Source organism: Macadamia integrifolia, unplaced genomic scaffold (assembly GCF_013358625.1).
Source record: "Macadamia integrifolia cultivar HAES 741 unplaced genomic scaffold, SCU_Mint_v3 scaffold1548, whole genome shotgun sequence".
Taxonomy (NCBI): Eukaryota; Viridiplantae; Streptophyta; class Magnoliopsida; order Proteales; family Proteaceae; genus Macadamia; species Macadamia integrifolia.
In genome coordinates, this window is record NW_024868254.1 from 50155 (window position 1) to 71808 (window position 21654).

Here is a 21654-nt window from a genome sequence, read left to right on the forward strand (position 1 = left end):
TTATTGAGAGTTTTGATAGGAGTGATGCCGATTAGAAAAGACGCAAAGAGAGGTGTTTATGTGGAGAATATCAAAGAAGTAGAGGTCGCAAGTGCTTGAGATGTTATTCAGCAACTTGTCAGGTATCTCCCAGTACAGAATGTTGATTAATATTTGCTATATTTTTCTTTTTATTTTTAGTTAGCCTATTTTTTTTCCCTTTTCATTTGGCATTGATACTTTATTATTTTAAAAGTTGTATACTTATGATGTCTCAAATGGATCATTTTCAGTTGTGCCATGCCTCCTTACCTATTTATCAGTTCTTCCACTAGGTTGATGTGTTTATTTTCAGTGGTCCCAAGCCTTTCGCAATATATATTTTGGAATGTTACTATGTTTTCTCTGTTTCAAATAAATACTCAGTTTTATCAACATGTATTATTGGATCAACATGAGTACATTGGGCTCGAAGAATCTTTGTGAACCATGGGTTCCAGGATAGTATGATCCCACTAATTTTTTCCTTCTTGACTACTCTGAAAGCCATTCTGGTCATGCTTATAGGGAGCAGTGAACAGAAAGGTGGCTGCCTTTAATATGAATCTTGCAAGCAGCCATTCTCATAGTGTTTTCACTTGTGTCATTGAAAGTAAGGTGGGTATTTGAGTTCTTTCTGTTGTTTTGGGTTTTCTGTATGAGAGGTATCGAAATGGGTTATGGACATGCATGGAAAAAAAGACTCTTAACTGAAGTTTCATTTGTAGTGGGAATCCCAAGTTGTAACTCATCACAGATTTGCTTGGCTAGATCTTGTTGATCTGACTGGGTCAGAGAGGTAATACCATTCATAAATTGTTCTGTTGTAAACTGGAGGGTTTTACAATGGAAAAGATAGATACTGAATGAAAAAATTTCCCTTCTTTTGTCACACTTTTGGTTTTTCTATAGCAGGAAGAAGAGTTCAGGTGCCGAAGGTGAACATCTCAAGGAAGCCACATCAACAGGTTACTTTCAACATTAGGGCCTATATCTATAGTTCTGAGTGGATATCTATAAATGTCAACCTTCTCCAGCTCATTCTTGTTCTTCTCAATGTCTAATATGGTCCATTCCAGCTCCCCCCACCCCTGAGATGGTTATTTGAGTAATTGAGTTTGTTCCTCATCTGCAGACTAGTGATCATGAACCTTGTTAGTATTTCTAACGGGAAGTCTCTTCATGTTCCTTATCGCGATTCAAAGTTTACATTTTTGCTTCTGGTGGAGAGCTCTACCTTAACCATGAATGATTGAGAATTTTCATTTTATTTTTTGTCAAATCATCTATTATCCACTGCATTGATTAAAAAAAAAGGACATAGCCGGTGCACGAGGCTCTCACATGTGCAAGGTCCAGGGGCGACAACTATGTAGCCTTACCCCAAGAATATTAAGAGACTGTTTTGATTGCTTGACCACTAGGTCACAACATTCATACCTAACTGCTGGACCAAACACACCCTTTAAATATGTTCGGGTTAATTACACTGGCCTCCCCTGCAGTTTGCCTTATTGTTATAAGTTATAACCATCCCCTGTGGAACTGATAATTACTTTGTACCCCTTGCAGTTGAAGGTGTTCGAGCTCCGTTTGGGAGAATCCCTTATTATGTGATGTGGCTTGTTTACCTATTTTCTTAATGACAAGAATACCCTTCAGGGTTATGATGTTCCTATTATACCCTTCTCCATCGTTACCCTTTAAACCCCAAATAACACAGATCATTTCATACATCTTCTCCATTGCTACCAACAAACCCTAAATACTGCAAACAGATGCAGTGAAGAGCACCATGTGAATCCTGCTCGCATTAACAACCATCGTACGGCCAGGAGACAACCTTCATCATTACGATTGGTGGCAGCGATGGCGACGTCGGGATACCCCTATACAGTTCTGCAACTTAGGGAGTTTTGGTGGTGAACTAAATTGCACAGTTGGTGCACTGCAACTATGTTCTGTGAACCAGAGGGCAAAAAAAAGTGGAGCTTCTGTGGTGAACTGAAATTTGAACAGTCCGACGAGTTCAAGCGACTATGTGAGAACCCGGGAAACTAAGAATGTGAGTAAAATTTCACCCTTATTTCTTAACAGTAATGCATTTTCATCTCCACCTATTGATTATTTTGTAAAATTTGGGTGAAATTTTCTGGTTTTGGTCTCCCTTTACTGATTCTGAATGCCATATGCTATCTAATTTGGAGGTTTTCAGTTTTGTTTGTAGAATTTAGGTAATTTGGGATTTTGATCTCCCTTTACTGATTCTGAATGCCATATGTTGTCTAATTTGGGGGTTTTCAGTTTTGTTTGTAGAATTTAGGGAATTTAGGGGGTTTTTCAATTCAAGGATTTTGGGGGTTCTGATTTTCATCACCCTTTACTGATTTTGAATGCCATGTTTTAGTTGTTTTATGGGGGTTACTGCAATGATTTTAGATTGAAGTGGGTGTAGTATTTACGGATTTTGGGGGTTTGATATATTATGTAATTGTTAATGCAGAATGGACTTGTTCACTATTTTGTACTATTATGATGAGAATGTGGTAGAAAAGTTGGTTGACAGAGACATAGATAGTTATTTAGAAATGCTTCATGACATATACAGTATAGTCCTCAAGCATATACTAGATGAAAAAAGTTTGAAATTTTCTTGCAAATCTATACTACTTGGTGATATTGAAGTAATGGATGTGTGGAATGATGATTCAGTGATGCAATTGTTCTCCATTTTTTATGAAATGAAGTGCTTCCAAATAATTGTATATGGAGTCAAAGAGCGTCAGTTCTTCACCTCTGATTGTACAATTAATGACCACAAGGGTAGTATAATTGGTAGATCTGTTGAGACAGAACCAATTGTTAAACAGAACATCGGGCCAATTAGGGAACCAAAGAAGGATGCTGTGAGGGGTGGTGCAACAGGTGGTGGTAGAGGGAATTTTGCTATGAGGGGTCGTGGAACAAGTGGTGTTATAAGGAATTTTGCTGTGAGGGGTGGTGCAACAGGTGATTATACAAGGAATGCTTTTGTGGGGGGTGGTGCAACAGGTGGTGGTATAAGGAATGCTGCTATGAGAGGTGGTAGAGCTACAAGAGGTGGTGCAATAGGTGGTGGTATAGGTAGGGGATCCACTAATGCTAAGGTTGTTATGATTATTGTTAGCAAAATCGGGAACGGCAAAAAAATGGAAACGAATGATACGAGTTTTAAACAGTAAAATTTTTCGAATGATACGGTCAAATAAACGGTAAAAAAAATAGAGAACGGTAAAAATTGGAAAACGGACATTACGGGTTTTAACGTTTAGATTTCAAACAAACGAGACTATAAAAACGATAGTATACTCATATAAATTAAGGAATTATTATATGAATATCTGTATCTAGTGTTCAAAACAACTACAATATCTAACATTAATTCCTATACATCCCATGTCTCATTATAAGTTTTAAGATATATCATTGAATATCATCCAACACAAATTCTAAATTCATACAGCACACATGCCTAAAGTCTTATTGAGCAATGTGATTAGGTTATGGTGTTCATTGTTGTCAACATAGTCAACACACTCTTGAAGTGATATATGTTCAGTTAGTGTTAGGAGTCATTACCTTAAAAATATTTTTCAACAAAAAGTTAGTTTATAGGTCAATTTCGAGGTCCGTGAATTGAATTTGAGTTGAAGGTAATATCATAAGAAATATAGTCCATTGCGTTGGCTTCAAGTTGGTGAAAGAGTCAGGTAGGTCAGAGTTTGGGAGAGAGATATATGGCTTTTTATTGCTAACAATGGGTGTCCAGGCCTTCGGCCTGACTAGTCCTGAGGCCCATACTGACCCCACAACTGCATGGACCGGGTCATACCGGGGTTGAATGAGAACCATTCAACTTTCATTGAAAGCAGTGAAGAGCACTAAACACCCCCATGTGAGTGGCCCTAGGTGTGCCTAGTGGGAGTCGAACTTAGGACGTCCGAGTTTACAGCTCGTACCATAGTTGCCAAGGCGTCGCCTAGGCGACGCCTTGGCGTCCAGGCGGTTTGCCTGGGGCCTAGGCAACAGCCGCCTTGTTGCACTGCATGTCGCCTTGTGTTTCGGCACTTATTTATGCCAAATATCATTTAAGTAAATGTTTTTAATATTTGTTATTTCATTTACTTAAGATATTATTCATAAATAAGCAAATACCCCCTATTTGAATCCAATAAAAATAGTTTAAAAATCAAATTCCAAAAGGAAAAAAAGTCAACCCCCCAGTCCAAGAACAAAAACTGGATTTGGTTATAGGGACGATTTTCAACTTTTAAATGCTAGGGTTTTTCTCAATTATGAAAATTTTATAAATTCTATCATGTTAAAACATTGCTAAAATCCAAAAGTCCGGTAAAAAAATATTTTGTTTTGATATTCATAAAATTATTTTCATTCAGGCGATTTTAACAGTATTCGCGCACTTAAAAATAAGTTTGACTGAAGCATAACTTTGTCATTGCAACTCAGATTTAAGTAATCTTAGACTTGTTAGAAAGCTAGTTTTATATTATAACTAATACAAAAAGTCTCATATAAAAATAAAATCATTTGACCAGTCAAACTTATTATAAAATAGAGCATTTCTCTAAATATTGATTTTTTATAACTTAATATGACTTAATGTTAATTTTTTATGATTTGATGTGGCTAAATGTTGATTTTTAATGACTTGATTTGGCTTAATCTTGATTTTTTATGATACAAGGTATATATAACTTACTAAATAATGTTAGAAAATAGGAAAAATAAAAAATAACACTTGTTCGCCTAGTTCGCCTTAAGGCGGGCGCCTTCTCGCCTAAGCGCTAAGACAACCCTCCACCGCCTTGGTTCGCCTTGGCGCCGTGACAACTATGGCTCGTACCAAGTTCGTTGCTCACCAAGTTCGTTGGGAGAGAAATATATGGTCAATTAAGTAGACATTATGTTCAAAAATCAAGTCTTAAAAAAACGCCATAAAAAAGGGGAACGTGTTTTAAACGTGTTTAGAACGGGAATGCTTGAAGTTTACTTTTTTTTAAGTATCTTTGAGAAGCATACGGTAAAACGTGTTTTAAACAGTAAAAAACGAAAACGCCTTTCAGACGGAGTTTTAAACTCGTTTTTGCTAACAGTGGTAATGATGGGAGATGTTACATCTAGGGCATCCACTGTTTCTATGATGGGTGGTCTATAGGTGGGAGTTCAAGAAGTTTTGAAGCTGTTAGGGCTACTAGTAGGTCTGAAGCTAATGTCACTAGATGTCCTTTTACCAATGTTGGTAGTAGTAGTGTTTTTGCTGGTATACAGAGGGTCAACTATAGGAGTCAGGCCACTGTTGGTGGTAGCTTTCCTAATGATTATAGGGTTTCATCTTCTAGTAGTTCTGGTACTTCTAAAGATGAAACTGTGGATGTCACTGTTACAGCTGATTATGAGGATTACATGTGTCCTATGAGTGATGGAATTGAGAATGAGAATGACAGTGAAATAGGAAGTGAAACAGAAAGTGTGCCTGATCAATCTGATGAGAATATTTCACATGAAGGGTTTGAAGGAAGTGGTGACTTTGCAGATTTTGAAGAGTTACCTGATGAGTATGATGAACCTAATTTGATGAGGACAGGTGCTAGGGTTGATGAAAGGGGCAAACTGAAATTAAGTGAAGGTATGATTTTTGATGATGTAGATTATTTCAGGATTGCTTTAAAAATTATGTAATACAACAACGATTTGAGATTATAAGAATTAAAAATGAGAAAAACAGGGTCATTGCTATTTGTGCAGAAGATGGATGTAGTTGGAGGATACCTGCCTCACCTTTGGAGGATGGGATTGCATATATGATTAAAACATATAGACCAGATCATGCATGTGGCTCATTGCTATACAACGATAATGCCACATCTAGATGGATATCCGTGAATTTGGCTAATGAACTTAAAAGCAGAACCTGAAATGGCTATTAGTACCATGGCAGCAATTTTGAAGGAACAATATGGGATTGAGCCAAATTATATGCAAATGTATAGGGCTCGGTTACTTTCCAAAGAGAAGAATGAAGGAAATCATGCACATTCATATGCTCAATTGCCTTCATATGGTAGGCTGGTTAGGCATATAAAACCAGGGACTATGTTTAAGTTGCAATTTATTGCAAGGCAAAACATTAATGCTCCTCCTGTCTTTAAGATGCTGTTTATTTGTTATCAAGCTTCTAAGATTGGGTTTTTAAGAGGATGTTGGCCGTTTATAGGATTGGATGGATGTCATCTGAAAGGCAAGTTTGGTGTAGTTGTTTTTACAGCAATATCAGTGGATGGAAACAATGGTATATTTCCTTTTGCATTTGGTGTTGTGGAATCTGAATGCAAAAATAGTTAGAGATGGTTTTTGGACAATTTATATACTGCAATGCACTCAGAATCAGATGATTTGGCAAATCTCACTTTTATGTCAGATAAACAAAAGGTATGTAGACTGAAAATCAGAACCCCCAAAATCCTTAAATTGAAAACCCCCCAAATTCCCTAAATTCTACAAACAAAACGGAAAACCCCTAAAATAGACAACATATGGCATTCATGATTAGTAAAGGGAGATTAAAATCCCTAATTCCTTAAATTCTATAAACAAAACCGAAAACCCCCAAATTAGATATCATATGGCATTCAGAATCAATAAAGGGAGACTAAAATCAGAAAATTTCACCCAAATTTTACAAAATAATCAATAGGTGGAGATGAAAATAGAAATAAGGTTGAAATTTTACTCACATCCTCTGTTTCCCGGGTTCTCACATAGTCGCGTGAACTCGTCGGATTGTCTAGATCTCAGTTCACCACCGAAGCTCCACTTTTTTTTGCCTTCTCTGGTTCGTTGAACATAATTGCAGTACACCGATTGTGCAACTTAGTTCACCACCGAAGCTCCCTAAGTTGCAGAATTGTATAGGGCTATCCACGTCGTCGCCACCACCAATTGTAGTGATGAAGGTTGTCACCTGGCCGTATGATGGTTGTTAATGCGAACAAGATTCACTTGGTGCTCTTCGTTGCATCTGTTTGTAGTACTTAAGGTTCATTGGTAACGATCGATAGGAAGAGGTATGGAATGATTGTTGTTATTTGGGGTTTGAAGGGTAACGATGGAGAAGGGTATAATAGGAACATCACAACCCTGAAGGGTGTTCTTGTCTTTAAGAAAAACGTCACATAGTAACGGATTCTCCCAAACAGAGCTCGAACACCATCAACTGCAGGGGGTACAGAGTAATTGTCAGTTCTGCAGGGGATGGTTATAACAATAGGGCAAACTGCTGGGGAGGCTAGTGTAATTAATCCATATATTAATCGTGTTATACAAACGAGATGCTACATTGTCTCTTACAAGTTTCCATCATGAAGGCTGCATAGAATTTCTCAACTGGCTCCTAGAGAAAAAGAAGCAACCAACTAAACTGATTGACACAGAGGGTCATAAACATTGTCTCTTCTAGTAACACTGTACTGAAACCTCAACAACCAAAACCCTAGAGAAATAACATAGAATAAGTTCAACAATTCATGAAACTATGACGAATTCCACATCCACGAACATAAAATCTATCAAAAATTTTCAATTTTCCATAAACGAGAGAGAGAGAGAGAGAGGAACTCACCACTACTAAATCTAAGATAATTGAAACATTAAACCAAAGGAAACAGAACAACCGAAGTCCAGAGCCTGTAATGATGTGATTATAAATAGCGTGAGCACAAAAAATAAGTTGGATATATAGTTATTTCACTGGTTGTAAGTTCAAAACTTTGCTTTTGCAATTTAAAATTTTCAAGAAAAGGGTTTTTTTTTTTAAATTAAATTGCAAAAGCGGAGTTTTGAACTTAGAACCAGTGAAATAACCATAAATCCAGAGTAGTTTCCTGCAGACAAGCAAACAACCGAAGAGAAACATAAAGTCGAGTGGCATGAGCGATCCTGAATTCAAATATCGATTCTCAACATAAGAATTGGTTTTAGAGACCCTAATATCACCTTCAAAGTAACATCTTATCTGATGGCCTACCCTAATGCACTACATTGATCAGTAGTATGAATTTTCTTTGGTAAATATTTTAAAAGTGGGTTTTAATGTCTAAAGCAAAAATTCTCATTTATCCAAAGAAATCTAGCTTGTAACAACTGTTTTTAACAATCACGAATCATCTTTTTATATGTGGAAATGAATTGACATCCATTTGTCATGCAATTTTCAAAGGATAAATTCATTTATCTTTTTAGATGGTCTATTTAATATCTTGGAGATTAAATATTGTCTGGACTTAGAAAATAATTGATGTATACGTCAAATCTAAGGAAATGACATAAACCTTGTACTGGGGTCAAAGATTGACACAGTTCGAGGATGACTTAAATCAGTTCATAGTGATTTACCGTCTGAAATACTACCCATATTTGGCTGGCTTTTGGATTAGACTTATTCTTGATCAAAGCAAGAAATCAAGTGTGACTAGCTCCACTAAAGCATACTAAGTTCAGCTAACTAAATTATCATAGATGTGGAACTAATATCTTTAGGGATTTCTATATTGTTTTGGACAAGATTGAAGCATTTTATGAGAATTGAACAAGTTAATGTCGGACAATCAAAGGACGAGAACCCTAACTAACACTGGAGAAACGAGAACCCTTCAGCGACGCCGTCTGGAGCGGCTTGGCATCACACCGGGCTGCTCCCCCCCCTCCGCTTCCTCTCTTCTCCTTCTCTCGTTCTCCCTCTCCCTCTCATCCTCGGATGTTCAATCTCACACTTCTGGTAGGCGTGATCCACCCGTCGTCAACTCCCCATCCCTTCCACTCCCGTCTCGACCCTGATCGGGTGATGGTCTTGCCAGAATCCCCCTGATCCTCCCTAGAGGACTCGTTGGCTCCCTCTTCCGCCGGCGTTCTCTGGGCTTGCCGCTGCTCTTCTTCTTCTTCCTCGAGTTGCTGCTTCGATTGGGTTTCGCTTGTCGCCATCCTTCGCCTCTCTGACAGCTTCGTTGGCTCCTCCCCCCCTCTGTCGACGCTCGCCGGACTTGTTGCCTCTCATCTTTGAGTCTCTGCACTGCTTGAGTATGCCATTGCGCCGATGACATCGACTTGCTCTCCTCTGGATCCTTGGCTGACCAAATGTTTCCTCACGTTTTCTCCTTGATCGATTCGCTCGTCTCCCGGTTTCTTGGCTCACTCGGCCTATAGCCGTCTTGTCATTGCCCTCCGAAAGGCCGGCGCCCCCCTTCGCAGCTGTCTCCTTCGCGAGGCTAGCTTCTCTCTTGGCCGTGGCCCTCCTCAAGGCCCGCACCCCACCACCGTGCTTGCCGTTTCTGCCGGAGCGTCGATTCATATCTTGGCGGCTGGAAGTGATAGTGTTGAGATCTGGTAGGGTTAGGTGGAACCCTACCTCTTTTTTTCCTTTTTTCCCTGTTTGCCCTTCCCCCTCTTTGGGCTTCTGGCTTCTTATCAGCCCATGTTGGGCTTTTGTATTTTATGTTGTTGGGCCTCTGGCTCCTTTATTTTGCCCATGTGGACTTTGAGTTGTATTAGACATATCTCAAATGACATGTCTTCCACTCCTTTAGCCCACTGGGCCTTGGGTGCTGTCCTTTTGGACTTTGGTCACCCTTAAGGGTTTGTAATCTCCTTAGGGGATATATTCTCCCTCCCCCCTTCTTTTAATGCATTTATTAATTCACCCAAAAAAAAAAAAAAGTTAATGTCTCTAAACCCCCTCACCCCCCCCCCCCCAAAAAAAAAATTATACATCATTAATGTGAACGAGTATACGTTGATTGAATAGTACTTGTTGCTATGGAGTTTATACACTGCATTTGTGTGGAATCTTAATCACTTACTATGGGAGGTCCAATTGTTCGTGTACTTGCTGTGGGATATAAACTATTTTATGATGATTGTCTTATTCTTTGCAGGATTCACTAGGAGGGAATTGAAAAACAGTTATAATTGCAAATATAAGTCTATCTAATTGGTTGGTGACTCACCTACTTACATTGTTCGTTGCTTATATTATTATTGTTCATAGATATGTTTGTATCCAAAAGGCACCCATTGTTTTCTTGTGGCTGTCAAACTTGGCATCTTCCTTAGGTTTGTTTATCTAACTTGTGTCTTGACAAATTTTTGGTTGCTTGCAGCTATTCATTGGAGACACTAAGTACGCTAAAATTTGCTCAACGTGCGAAATTCATCAAGAACAATGTATGTGACAGTGCTTGGTCATTTTCCATGTCTGTTTGGGTTATAGAGAAGTGAAATAGTAGTCATGTCAGGACCCAGGAGAGGGCAGATTGATGCTGTCCTATTTATGTCATTTTCATATTTGGGGACACAGTAGAAGGCTAATGAATTCCCTATTCAACAGCCCAAGATTAAGACTTCTTGGTTTTTATCTTATGGATTGGAGGGTTAGATAATCAAATTTTTTCCTCTCTTGACTGAATGCTGAGTTCTGACATGTGAACTAGGCCTCGTGGAGGTGTGGCAGCAGTGTGGACAGCTCCTAACCATCATCTCCTGACACGAGTCTTCCTCGAATTATTATTCAGTCTATTCAATAGGATAACCTCTCTAATTATTTATTCTCCAGGCAATTGAAAATGAAGATGTTTCTGGAGATGTTCTTGCCTTGCATATGCAGATTCAGCAACTCAAGGTATTTCACCGTTTCTTTATCTCATATGTACTATCCTATTCACGAGATTCTTATATGGAACTTCATCGAGCTAAATTTGGATTGTAAATTTTATATGCATATGCACCACTACAATCTTATAAGTTGATGCTAGATACGTCCACTGAGTTGCCAGATGGTCCACAGCTGAAAAAAAAAAAGCCAACAACTAGACAATGAATGAATACTGTCAGGCAATATATCCTGAGATTTCCTTGTCATTTCATGAGGCCTTTGAGTTCATGAATGATCATCATAATTTCATAGTTTTTTAAACTGGACTGGGAATTGAACCAAAAAAGGGGCCTGGTTCCAGTTTGAGTTGCCTAACATGAAGAAACTGTTTCTGGTTATTCCAGTTTCTAAACCTCTGACAATCATACATGCAGTAGCAAAAGGGATCAAGAGAGATCCACATTTGTTATTTAGGTTTCCAAATCCTCCAATTATGTCGGAGTATGATCTAAGTTGTGACAGCCAGTGATTTTAATGTGTAGGAAAATAAAAATTACTGGTAAAAAATACAAGCTGGAAAAAGGGTCTTGAAGATGCTAATCATCCAATGAGAACCAAGGTTTCAGGTCCCGGTTTAATATTTCACGGTCAAAATCTGGAAGGTTTTGGTGGATGGTTTAGTTCGTACTTGTAATATACTACAGCAACAATGGAAGTCAAGAAGAGGAGAGAAAGAGGAAGGAGGAGAAGATGGAGAGAGGAAGGAGAAAAGGTTGTGGAGAAAAGAGTTGGGGAGCTTAGGTCAATTCCTCTCCCTTATACTCACTAACATGAGATAAAAGAGTAAGATTACATAAATGATCTTTAATAACATGTAATACACATGTGCTTATTTCCCACTCTATTTACCATTCTATCCTCACAATATGTACTTTTAACAAGTTTCGAGGCCCAAATGGCCAAATTGGGTCTCAAAATTTTTAAGGAAACCCTATTTTAGGCCCTCTAAATATAGTGGAACCTTTAGATTGTAATAAACCTTTAGTAGTTTGGCTTTGGACCTTAGGTTGGTAAGTATACGTTGTACGCTGTTATATACATTCTTTAATATGACCTATTCCACACAACTTTGAATCTTGTATAAAACTTCCACAAATACGACAAATTGTCACTGTTGATGCGTTCCACTATTGCCCAACAACTTTCTCCAAGCTTCTTGGGAGTGATTTGGCCCAAAAAAAAAAAAAAGTTTCCTCTAACCTAATAGTGAAACCAATGAAATGGGCTGAAATTTCGTCCCGTTTTGTTTGAACTATACATTTTATATTTAATGGGTCGAAACGATACTGAAACCACACTTATCCTTAAAATTTTGCTGAAACAGTAAAATTCTGACTGAAGTCTTGCACTTTTACATATTGCATGGAGTTCCGTTTTGACATCTTGCAAAACCAAAATATTTTGAACATTGATAAGAACCATATAATAGTTGTCAAGGCGTCGCCTAGGCATCTAGTCAGGCACCTTGGATGCCTCGGTCACCTTGCTTCTATGCCGCCCCCCCCCCCACCCGACAACTATGAACCACATTTCTCATTATGTCAGAGATGGTTGAGGTGACACTTAAGATCTGATTTTGGAATATCCACTTTCCACTTCTGTACAAATATGAACCAAAGAGAATGCCTTTTGAATTCCATGGCCCCAGATTTTCACTTTATATTGGGCACATGTTTCCATTATTTTCAAAAAGAGATTTGTTTCTTTCAAATATGATCCCACAAAAAGACGCCAATGCTTGAGAGTACGTTTTGCTTGATCAGTGTTTGGAGCAAGAAGTTTCCCATTATTGGCTTTTTTTAGAAAAAGATATGAAGCTCCACCATGTGATTCGCCTATTTAGTCAAATAGTCTTATGCCATTAGACAGATGGTGTTCCATTTCTCTTTCCTTATTCACTTTGGATGAAGGCTTCCACGTCATTGCATCCCCTTGTTCTTCCTAGTTGATTTCAATTTTAAGAAGATAACTGCCAGATTCTTCTAACACCACTAGGAGGCTGTTGGCCATCACTATCAAATCCAATGACTTGAGCATTAGAAGGAGATTTGAATTCTGAATCATAACAAATGCTATGATCATATTTATCAGATGAGAAACCTGTTGGGTCATATCAAATGGATTTAGCTGTCACCTCTGTCTATGTGATTTAGATCTGTTACTCAGAGTCATATCTAGCCATAATATTTACGTTCCAAGTTCATGGCCCACCATCTGGACTGGAAAGCTGCCAAAGTTTCCTGTACCCTGTAAGATTGGAAGGGACCCCGAGATGAGTGGTGAGACTATTTTCTTCTCTCCTCTTTCAAGTTTCTAAAATGGAGACTGCATTCATTAGTTGACTGAAACTACAAAGAAAATCTTTTGTCTGAGGCTAAACCAAAGAAACATCGTAACTAGATTCAGCGATTGCTCATATGATCTCCTCGGAAAGTATGGAAATATTACTCCAAAAAGTTTGAATGATGTTGAGAACTGGACGAAAGAACTTGTAAAGCCAGCAAAGGACAATTATTTCACTAATAAGATGCCTTTAAAACCATCGGCCCAAATTAGACCTTTTATTGCAATGGTTTGACAAGCATACATAGTACACATAGGGAGTTAGGAACTGGTATTGATTTTCAGATGGTTGTCCCATCCTAATTGATTTCTGTAAGAGAAAGTCTGAAACAGTAAGTAATTGTCTCTAAGTCAAGAATTTTCAACGAGGAAACCTAAATGATTATTTGTTTTCCTTAACTTCTTTTCTTTTTTAAAAGGTGAAAAAAACTTAATTAGAATCAATAAACAAGGTGAGATCAGGTCAAGGGATTTCTGTAACTGAAATGGTGAATGGGCCATTTAATTATAATTAGTAATTGTAATAGAGTCAAGAATATTCAACTGAAAAAAAAAAAAAAAAAACGATTACCCTTCATTTTTCTTTTAATTTCTATATAAAATTATTAGAATCATTGAACAATGTCAGACCAAAGAAAAAAATCCTCAAATTCTAGATGTGTACACAGAGAAAATAATGTATGTCAAAATTCTTTTCTCACTAGATGGACTACCAGTCACAGCCTAAAACAAGTGCTAAATCTACGAGGACAAAATGTATGGGGAGACACATACACACTTTTGAACTTTGTTAAACCTTTCAGCAACTACATCACTTTGCCTCATTGTTATGGGATCATCTTGCAAATATATGAATAAGACCACAAGCCTAATATTTCTGCTAGAATTTGAGGCCTGTGGTCTTATTCATATATTTGCAAGATGATATTTGGTAGCTTTTGGTTCACTTTCACTTGTATTTCTTGCAGAAAGAAGTGAACCATCTATGGGGGTTAGTCCATGGAGGGGCTGAGAGAAAACAGAACTTCTTGCTTAAGGATCGTGGTCTTTAGGAGTGAATTAAGTGTCAAACTGAAAAGGGCCTTGTTCAGGAAAAAAGAAGAAGAAGAAAAGAATGAGACAAATGAAAGATTAGAAGTTATTAAACAAAAAGAACACTTAGTGGTGCAATGTTGGAGCAAACTTGCTTCAAGTCTCATTATACACTGCCAACCAACTGGTCTTCTGAGCTAGGAGGTTCTATTACCCAATGGGCCATTCCCATTTGGTCCAATTTGACTGGCATTCCATGACTCTGGTCTGCTTTTATACCTTATTATCTGAAGTGCTCTAAAGAGTACAAGCAAAGAAGGTACACTTAAATAGTACCTTCTGATCCATGGTTATGATAAAAATGTTTGTCACCTATCCAGCCTGACAAATAAAGCTGGATTTTGGATCACCATTTACAGAGAGGGAATTTTAATGTCTATCAGCTTATTGAAACTTTTTTTTTTTGGGGGGGGGGGGGTGAGAACTCATGCATATTTTGTGACTATTTTAAGGGATTTTTCAGAACCCCCATCCGAAACATTAAAACTGAAAAATTTATTGATATATAAATTGGATATATCTGTTTATATTAGCTAGCCACTGTTATGAGGTATTAGGAAAAATCAGTTAGAGTATGAACTACCCGTGTTAAAGAAACCTAGGATGTAAATTTGATTGCTATTGACTCATAAATCTGGAATGACTTGGGGCTACATTTAGAAAGGAACCTAGGATGTAACTTTGTTTCTCTCTTCTTTTCTTTCACCCTTGTTTTAAGAGTAGGGTGCTTTGTTTAGTATGAAGTGATCATTGCTTACACCATATCTTTTGCTCAATAAAACATCTATCTTTTATTTTCTTCTGACATGAAGTTTGATATGGTTTTGGTTATCTGAACTGTAAGTCTTGGAATTTTTCTGTTTATCAGGCAAAACAAAGAGAAGACGAGATACAAAGTTTAAAAGTGAGGCTTCGTTTCCATGAAGCAGGGATAAAGAGGTTAGAGGCAGTTGCCTCTGGTAAGATATCAGCTGAAACACATCTTTTGCAAGAAGAGGAGGAACATCTAAAGGAGAGAGCGGTTCTTCACACCCAAGTTGACCAAAACCAATAAGTGACAAGATTTGCCATGGAAAATCTGCAACTAAACGAAGAAGTTTTTTCTTTTGGGTGAATAAAAATTTCATTACCAAGAGAAAGAACATACAACCCCAAGAAAAAGGGGTGGGGTTGGGTGGGGTGGGGTGGGGTGGGGTGGGGGGGGGGGGAGGAGAATGCAAATCTCAAAGATGAGAGGCATTCTTGATGGTGGAGCTAGGCAGCTCCCAGGAGTTTACAATATGACAATTCCTAGGGGAGAGGTTACATAGAGTAGAGATCCGAGAGATTTTTACCTTGATATCAAAGGAGATGGAGCTCCAAATCTTATCCAAAGAGCGAGAATTGGAGGTCCATTTCCTGTGGTTTCTCTCCATCCAAATCTGATTGATGGTGGCACAGAAGGCTAATTTTTCCACAAGATCACAAATTGTTTTTCCCTGGAAAGTCATATCCATCCAAATCCATTCTCTATAAAAAAGAGGGATTGTTCTGTTTGTTGGCCAACATTTGGAGAGGACTCATTTCCATATGGAGTTGGAGACGGGGGGCAGGCAAAGAAAAGGTGTTCAATAACTTCCTGCTCATTTCCACAAAGAATACACATAGGGTCAACCTAGATGCCTCTGAGGATGAGTATGGATTTCGTGGGCAAGGAGTTGGTGAAGACTCTCCATGCCGTGAAGCTCTGATTGGGGATGTGATGAGGGAACCATATGAGTCTGTGTCAAGGAGTGGCTGGCCTATGCATCTTGACAAAGTTCCAAGCTGGCTTGGAAGAGAAGAGCTTAGAGGCAGCCACCGGCAGCCAAAGAATGGTATCATGCTCTTGCCTGTGAGATGACTGGATAGGAGGCAGGGAGTTCCAAATGTCATCATGCTGGGGCATGGATTGACTCAGGGGGGCCAATTGCCCAAAGAGATGATATATGACACTAGAGCGAACTTGGATAAACCTGAGTTGTATATGCTTCTAGCAATAATAGTATGGAAGAAAATGCCTTTGGATGCCAATAGTCTAGCCATAGTAGAGTGCTGGTTCCATCTCTAATTTGGGAACAGATGGCTGAAGAGATAATGTTTGGTACCCATGATCTTTCTCCAAACCCAAGAAGTATCAACAGGAATTTTGGCTGTCCAAAAGGAGTCCAACTTGAGAAGGCTCGAATAAACCCAGTTGACCCATATAGTCTTTTATTTAGAAACAATTTTCCAAGCCAGCTTGATAATTCCTGCAAGATTGACATCTTTTATCCTTGTCAACCCTAAGCCTCCTTCAGATTTGGGGAGACAAATAGCAGCCTAACTGATGGGTCGGAGAAATCTAGTGCACTCGCTTCCTTTCCATAGGAATCCTGCAAAAATGGATTCAATCTTGGAGATAATAGATTCTGAGAGGCCATATGTACCGGACCAATAGATGTAGGAAGCCTACAACACAGATATGATGAGCTCAAGCCTGCTAGCAAAGGACAAAAGCTTTCCTTTCTAGAGTTGAAGGCGCTTCCTGATGAGGTCAAGCATAGGTGAACATTGATGAGCTGTGAGCCTGGCCGTAATATGAGGAAGACCAAGATACTTCATCGGAAGCCTCCCTAAGGTAAAAATAGGATGAAGAAGCAGAGATGCTTTGTCCAAATTTGAAATCGCAGCTAAGGATAAGAGGGACTTGGCCGGATTGATGCGAAGACCATACAAGATAGCGAATTGGTTTAGACAAACCATGATGCACTGAAGAGAGGAAGGGTCTGCTTTGGAGAATATCATCAGGTCATCCGCAAAAGCAAGGTGGGTGAGATTCATAGCTTTACACTTGGGAATTGCAGAAATGAGGTTCTGATCCATGACCACCTGTAGACTTCTAGAGAGGACTTCCATAGCTAACCAAAAGATGTAAGGAGAAAGAGGGCATCCTTGTCTAATTCCCACTGAAGAGGAGAAAAATCCTACTGAGCTACCATTCACCAGAAGCGAGAACCAAGGGTAGGCAATGCAGTGATGAATCTAATTGGAGAAATTTGGAGGGAATCCCATGCTATTAAGGACCGAGATAATATAATCCCATCTAAGAGAGTCAAAGGCGTTGTGGATGTCAATTTTCATGAGGGCAGCTGGAGAATGCGATTTCCTCTCAAATCTTATAACAATTTCATGACACAGAATAATGTTGTCCCTTATGCTCCTCCCTGGGATAAAGGCCGATTGGTTGGAACTAACCAAAGAGTTAACCACCTACTTGATTCTGTTTTGCAAGAATCTTGACAATGAACTTGTATAAAATATTGCATAAGGAGATAAGCCTGAAATCTGTCATAGTATCAGGCTATCAACACCCTCTTTCTTAGGAATGAGGCAGAGAAAGGTATGGCTAATCCCTTTGTCTGACTTGGGTTGAAGAAGAAGCTCTTAACAGCCTTGATCAAGTCTTCTTTGATGTGGTCCCAAGAGGAGGAAAAAAATCCCATACTGAATCCATTCGGGCCTACGGCTTGTTTGCCTTGTGGGAGAGGATGGAAGTTGAGATATCATCATTCGTAGGGATAGGCATAAGCATGTCAGACATAGCCCCAGTGATGGATTTATCCAAGATGCCATTTGGAATATAAGAGTCAGAAGTTGAAGCCGGGTTTAACAAGTTCTTGAAGTAATCAACCGCCTCATTTTTTATCTCATCAATTTTATGGACCTAACTTCCTTCAGAAGTAGACAGCTTGAGGATAGAGCTGAAATTGTTTCTGGCTTTCATAGACCTATGAAAATATGCTGTGTTTGAATCACCTAGCTCCAACCAATTAATTATGGATTTCTGCTCAAGGAAGCTCTCTTCTTGGGCCAAGAGGGAGGAGAGATTCGTAGCCTAAGCTTTCTCTTCTTCAGCTAAAGAGTGGTTGAGTGGATCAGATTGTAATTGGATCTGAATGGATGAGAGGTTGTTCTTGCAAACATTAACTTGAGAAGAAATATTCCCTAAGGAGTTAGTATTCTAGGCTTTGAGGGCTAATTTGACATTTCTTAACTTTCTGGCCAAGGCTAAAAGAGGGGTGGAGAAAAGCATTGACCGGTTTCAGCCATGCCTCTTTCACAATGGAGGGGTAATCAAGATGGGAGGTCCATATGTCAAAAAATTTGAAGGGTTTTGGGCCAAAGGAGGTGTAGGTGTGGATGGAAAGATAAATGGGGCTATGGTCGGAAATATTTGGGTTCTCAAAGGTTTCATGGGAGGAAGAGAAGGTAGTAAGCCAGGCTTCATTGACTAGAATTCTATCAAGCTTGCAAGCGATACGGGCCTGACCCGATGTTTTATTGTTCCAAGTAAATTTGATTCCAGACCATCTAAGGTCATTTGCAAAAATGTCTTCAATGCATGCATTGAGGGCTTCAACACTAGTTAAGTTAAGAGCCCCCCTCCTTGCTTCTCATGGGAGAACCTGACCATGTTAAAATCCCCACAGATCCCCCAAGGCCCAAGGGTGAGAGCCCGACTGATTTATAATAAGCTTGATGTCATTCCAGAGGGTCTCCATATTGATCGCCCTGTTAGAGGCATAAACAATTGTAAGGATAAAGGAGGTGCTGTTGACAGGGTCTGAAATAGAAAGATGGAGGTATTGGGAGGTGGAAGAGAGGAGGGAGACATTCATCTTGGCTTTGTCCCATAAGAAACAGATATGCCCATTGGGGTGGGAAGAGTGATTGGTGTGGAAGAGCCAACCAGGGGCGATAGAGGAGACAATTCTCACCATGGACAAATCCTTGACATGAGTTTCTAACAAACAACAAAAAGAGGATATCAATTCTTTTATAAGAGAAGGCACATCGGCATCTTAGAAGGTGAGTTCAGGCCCCTGGAATTCCATGCTAGTCCTTGGGACATTAGGAACAATTAGAAGGGGGCAGCAACTGCACCACAGGGGTGCCACGGGCTTTCAGCGATGGAGGAGACTTGCTTCTTCTCTGATAAGGCCGAGGAGTGGTGGACGGGCGAGCTTGTGGGATAATGCAGCTAGGGTCAGAATGCAGGGTAACGTTCTTGGAGGTAGAAGGATGATGGGTCTTTTTCTTAGGCTTGGGATGGACGTTGTCGCAGTCGGGCGAGGAAGAAGAACTAGGCTAGGTCGCAGGATGGGTCAGAGGATCGAGATCCAATCCCGAGTTGGATGTGTTCGAAGAAGCAAAGGAAGAGTGCTGGGTCAGGGGCTGGACCTGGACCTAGACTTGAACCTGGACTTGGGCCTGGGCCAAAGGCTCAAAGGGTGGAGGGGCCAGGTTCAGGGGTTGGCTGACCTGGATTTGGGCCTTTCCGAGACTGGAGGGGGTGGGCTTGGACGAAACAATAGAGATTGTGGGCCTTGATGTAGATGAGTCACTTAGGCTTATTTTATTGTAAATAAGCCTTGGGTTATGTTATGTATGTGTTGGGCTTTTGATCCCATGGGTTTTCTTTGAAATGGGCCACTTTAATAGGCCTAAAATATAGATAGAAGGTAGGAAAACGGGATTTTATTCATTAGTTTAATTAGTTGCTATTTAATTCAATAAAGGCCCATTGGGCCATTAGTTGGTTGTAAAGTCCTATATGGATTATTAATTAGTTAGTCCTACTCCATGTTGGAGTCATAAAGTCAAGTCCTAGTCCTATTTTGAATATCCTAGTTGTAGTAGGAGTGTCTAGTCCTATTGGGAAACTAGCTCCTAGTTGTAGTAGGAGTGTCTAGTCCTATTGGGAAACTAGCTCCTAGTATTAGTATGATTGTAAACTTCCCCTCTATAAATAGAGAGGCATAAGTCCCATTATTGGACAGATTTGAAAAAAAGAAAGTTTGCATTTATGAAAGAAAGTTTGCAACTAAATGCTTAGAGCAGCTGAGATAGCTGTGAGTGAGAAGCCCAGGCTAAGATAGCCACTTCCTTTATTCTCTTTCGCCCTTCTCAACCCCCCATCTGTTTTATTCTTCTTTTTTATTTTATTTGCTGTAACATTCAAGAGGTATAGTTCAGATTTTGATAAAAGTCTCCAGAAATCAGAACCGATCAGTAATCCTAGTGGGAATATGAGAGAGATCGATCTCCTCTCTTTCTCTCTTCTGTACTTTGTTCAGCCAAGTCTTCAATCAGGGTATTCTAGGCCTCATAAGGGTCCCATGATCTTTACCTAGTCACTGTTGGAAGCATTCAGCTGCTATTCTTGAAGGTTCTTCTCAGTTTACTCTCCTAGGTCAGAAAATCAAGAAAGCTTGTAACTTCACAACCAGCCATCAGAATCCTCTCAACTTTGGGGGTTTTTGTACCTTCCCTAGGGACTATCTACGCCCAAGAGTGCAACTTAGACTCCTACAGCCCTGGCCGCACCTCTCTCTCTCCAACTCTAAATAGGTCTTTCTCTCTCCTACGGGTTAGGTTTTGGGCTGATTTTGCTCCTATATGGGTATTGTATCCTTGGGGATTTATTTGATGGTATTATTTCTTTGTTTCTTACTCCTATTTGTATTGTTTGGGGTTATAAACTACGGAGTTAGTTACTTGTAATCTACTCCTGCATTAGGCCTAGTCGTAACTGCAGGCTCCAGAATAATCAGCCCATTAGGAGGGGAGACAGAAATCAACTCTTCTGGCAATTTGACGTGTCACAACTGGACATAAAAGTGGGGTAGAATCCTCCTTTCTCGCCATAGAGATTAGGGGGAGCTCTCTCCTCAAAGGAGAAGACGGCGATGGCGACCTCAACAGAGAAGTCTTGGAATCAGGAGATCCAAAGCTGGAGTTACCATATGTGTCCGAGGAGCTCTCATTGGAATCCAAGCCAAAAGATTGTTCCAGGTCCTCATCAGAAGAGGAGGTCTGATAAGAGATGGCAGTATCTTCCGAAGAATGTCCGACAAAGGAGAGTGCTCGCACGTCACCATCACCAGACAAGGTTGGTTCTTCGAGGCACCCAGAACCAAAATGGCAAATTGGTTTTGATTAGCGGATAAACCCTTATCCTAGACCAGAGGGTCATCGGAGAGATTCTCGGCAGGAATTGCAACGGTGGCTCTGGAGGGGATTCAGTCATGAGCATGACCTCGTCTTCCTCGACCTCTGGCTGTAGGGCGATAAGGAGGTCGAGATCCAGGTTGAGACATTCTGGATCGACCTCATAAACGAGTTGAAGCCACCAGCTCCGCATGCATGGCCTCATCTCTTTCCAAAGGGGCGGCTTCCGAGGGCAGGCGTTAGTGTCATGGCCAAATACTTTGCAACCAAAAATGGGGGGTTTCTAATCATATGAGACCTGCTACTGGAAAGCAAAATTGTCTCCATCCTGAATGGATATGGAGTGAGGAAGCTCTGCACCTGCATCCACCTCAACGCAGATCCTGGCATATTCGAGCCTATCTTTTTTGTTCGTCTAAGCATCAGAA

At 39.8% G+C, this 21654-nt stretch overlaps 1 protein-coding gene across 7 annotated transcripts in view; it reads left to right on the forward strand.

Moving 5' to 3' along the window:
• Positions 1-383: 383 nt before the first annotated feature.
• LOC122064158 overlaps positions 384-21654 on the forward strand; it is a 29148-nt gene continuing 7877 nt past the window's right edge. For 2 of the 7 annotated variants that reach the window (XM_042627863.1, XM_042627858.1), the window contains exons 1-5: positions 470-986; positions 1591-2083; positions 10005-10063; positions 10230-10293; positions 10682-10747. In XM_042627863.1, the coding sequence (XP_042483797.1) occupies positions 10292-10293; positions 10682-10747 (68 nt within the window). In that variant the 5' untranslated portion in view covers positions 470-986; positions 1591-2083; positions 10005-10063; positions 10230-10291. Of the gene's footprint in view, positions 987-1590; positions 2084-10004; positions 10064-10137; positions 10748-21654 lie in introns of those variants that run through there. The other 5 variants (XM_042627864.1, XM_042627865.1, XM_042627859.1 and 2 more) reach the window with 5 other exon arrangements.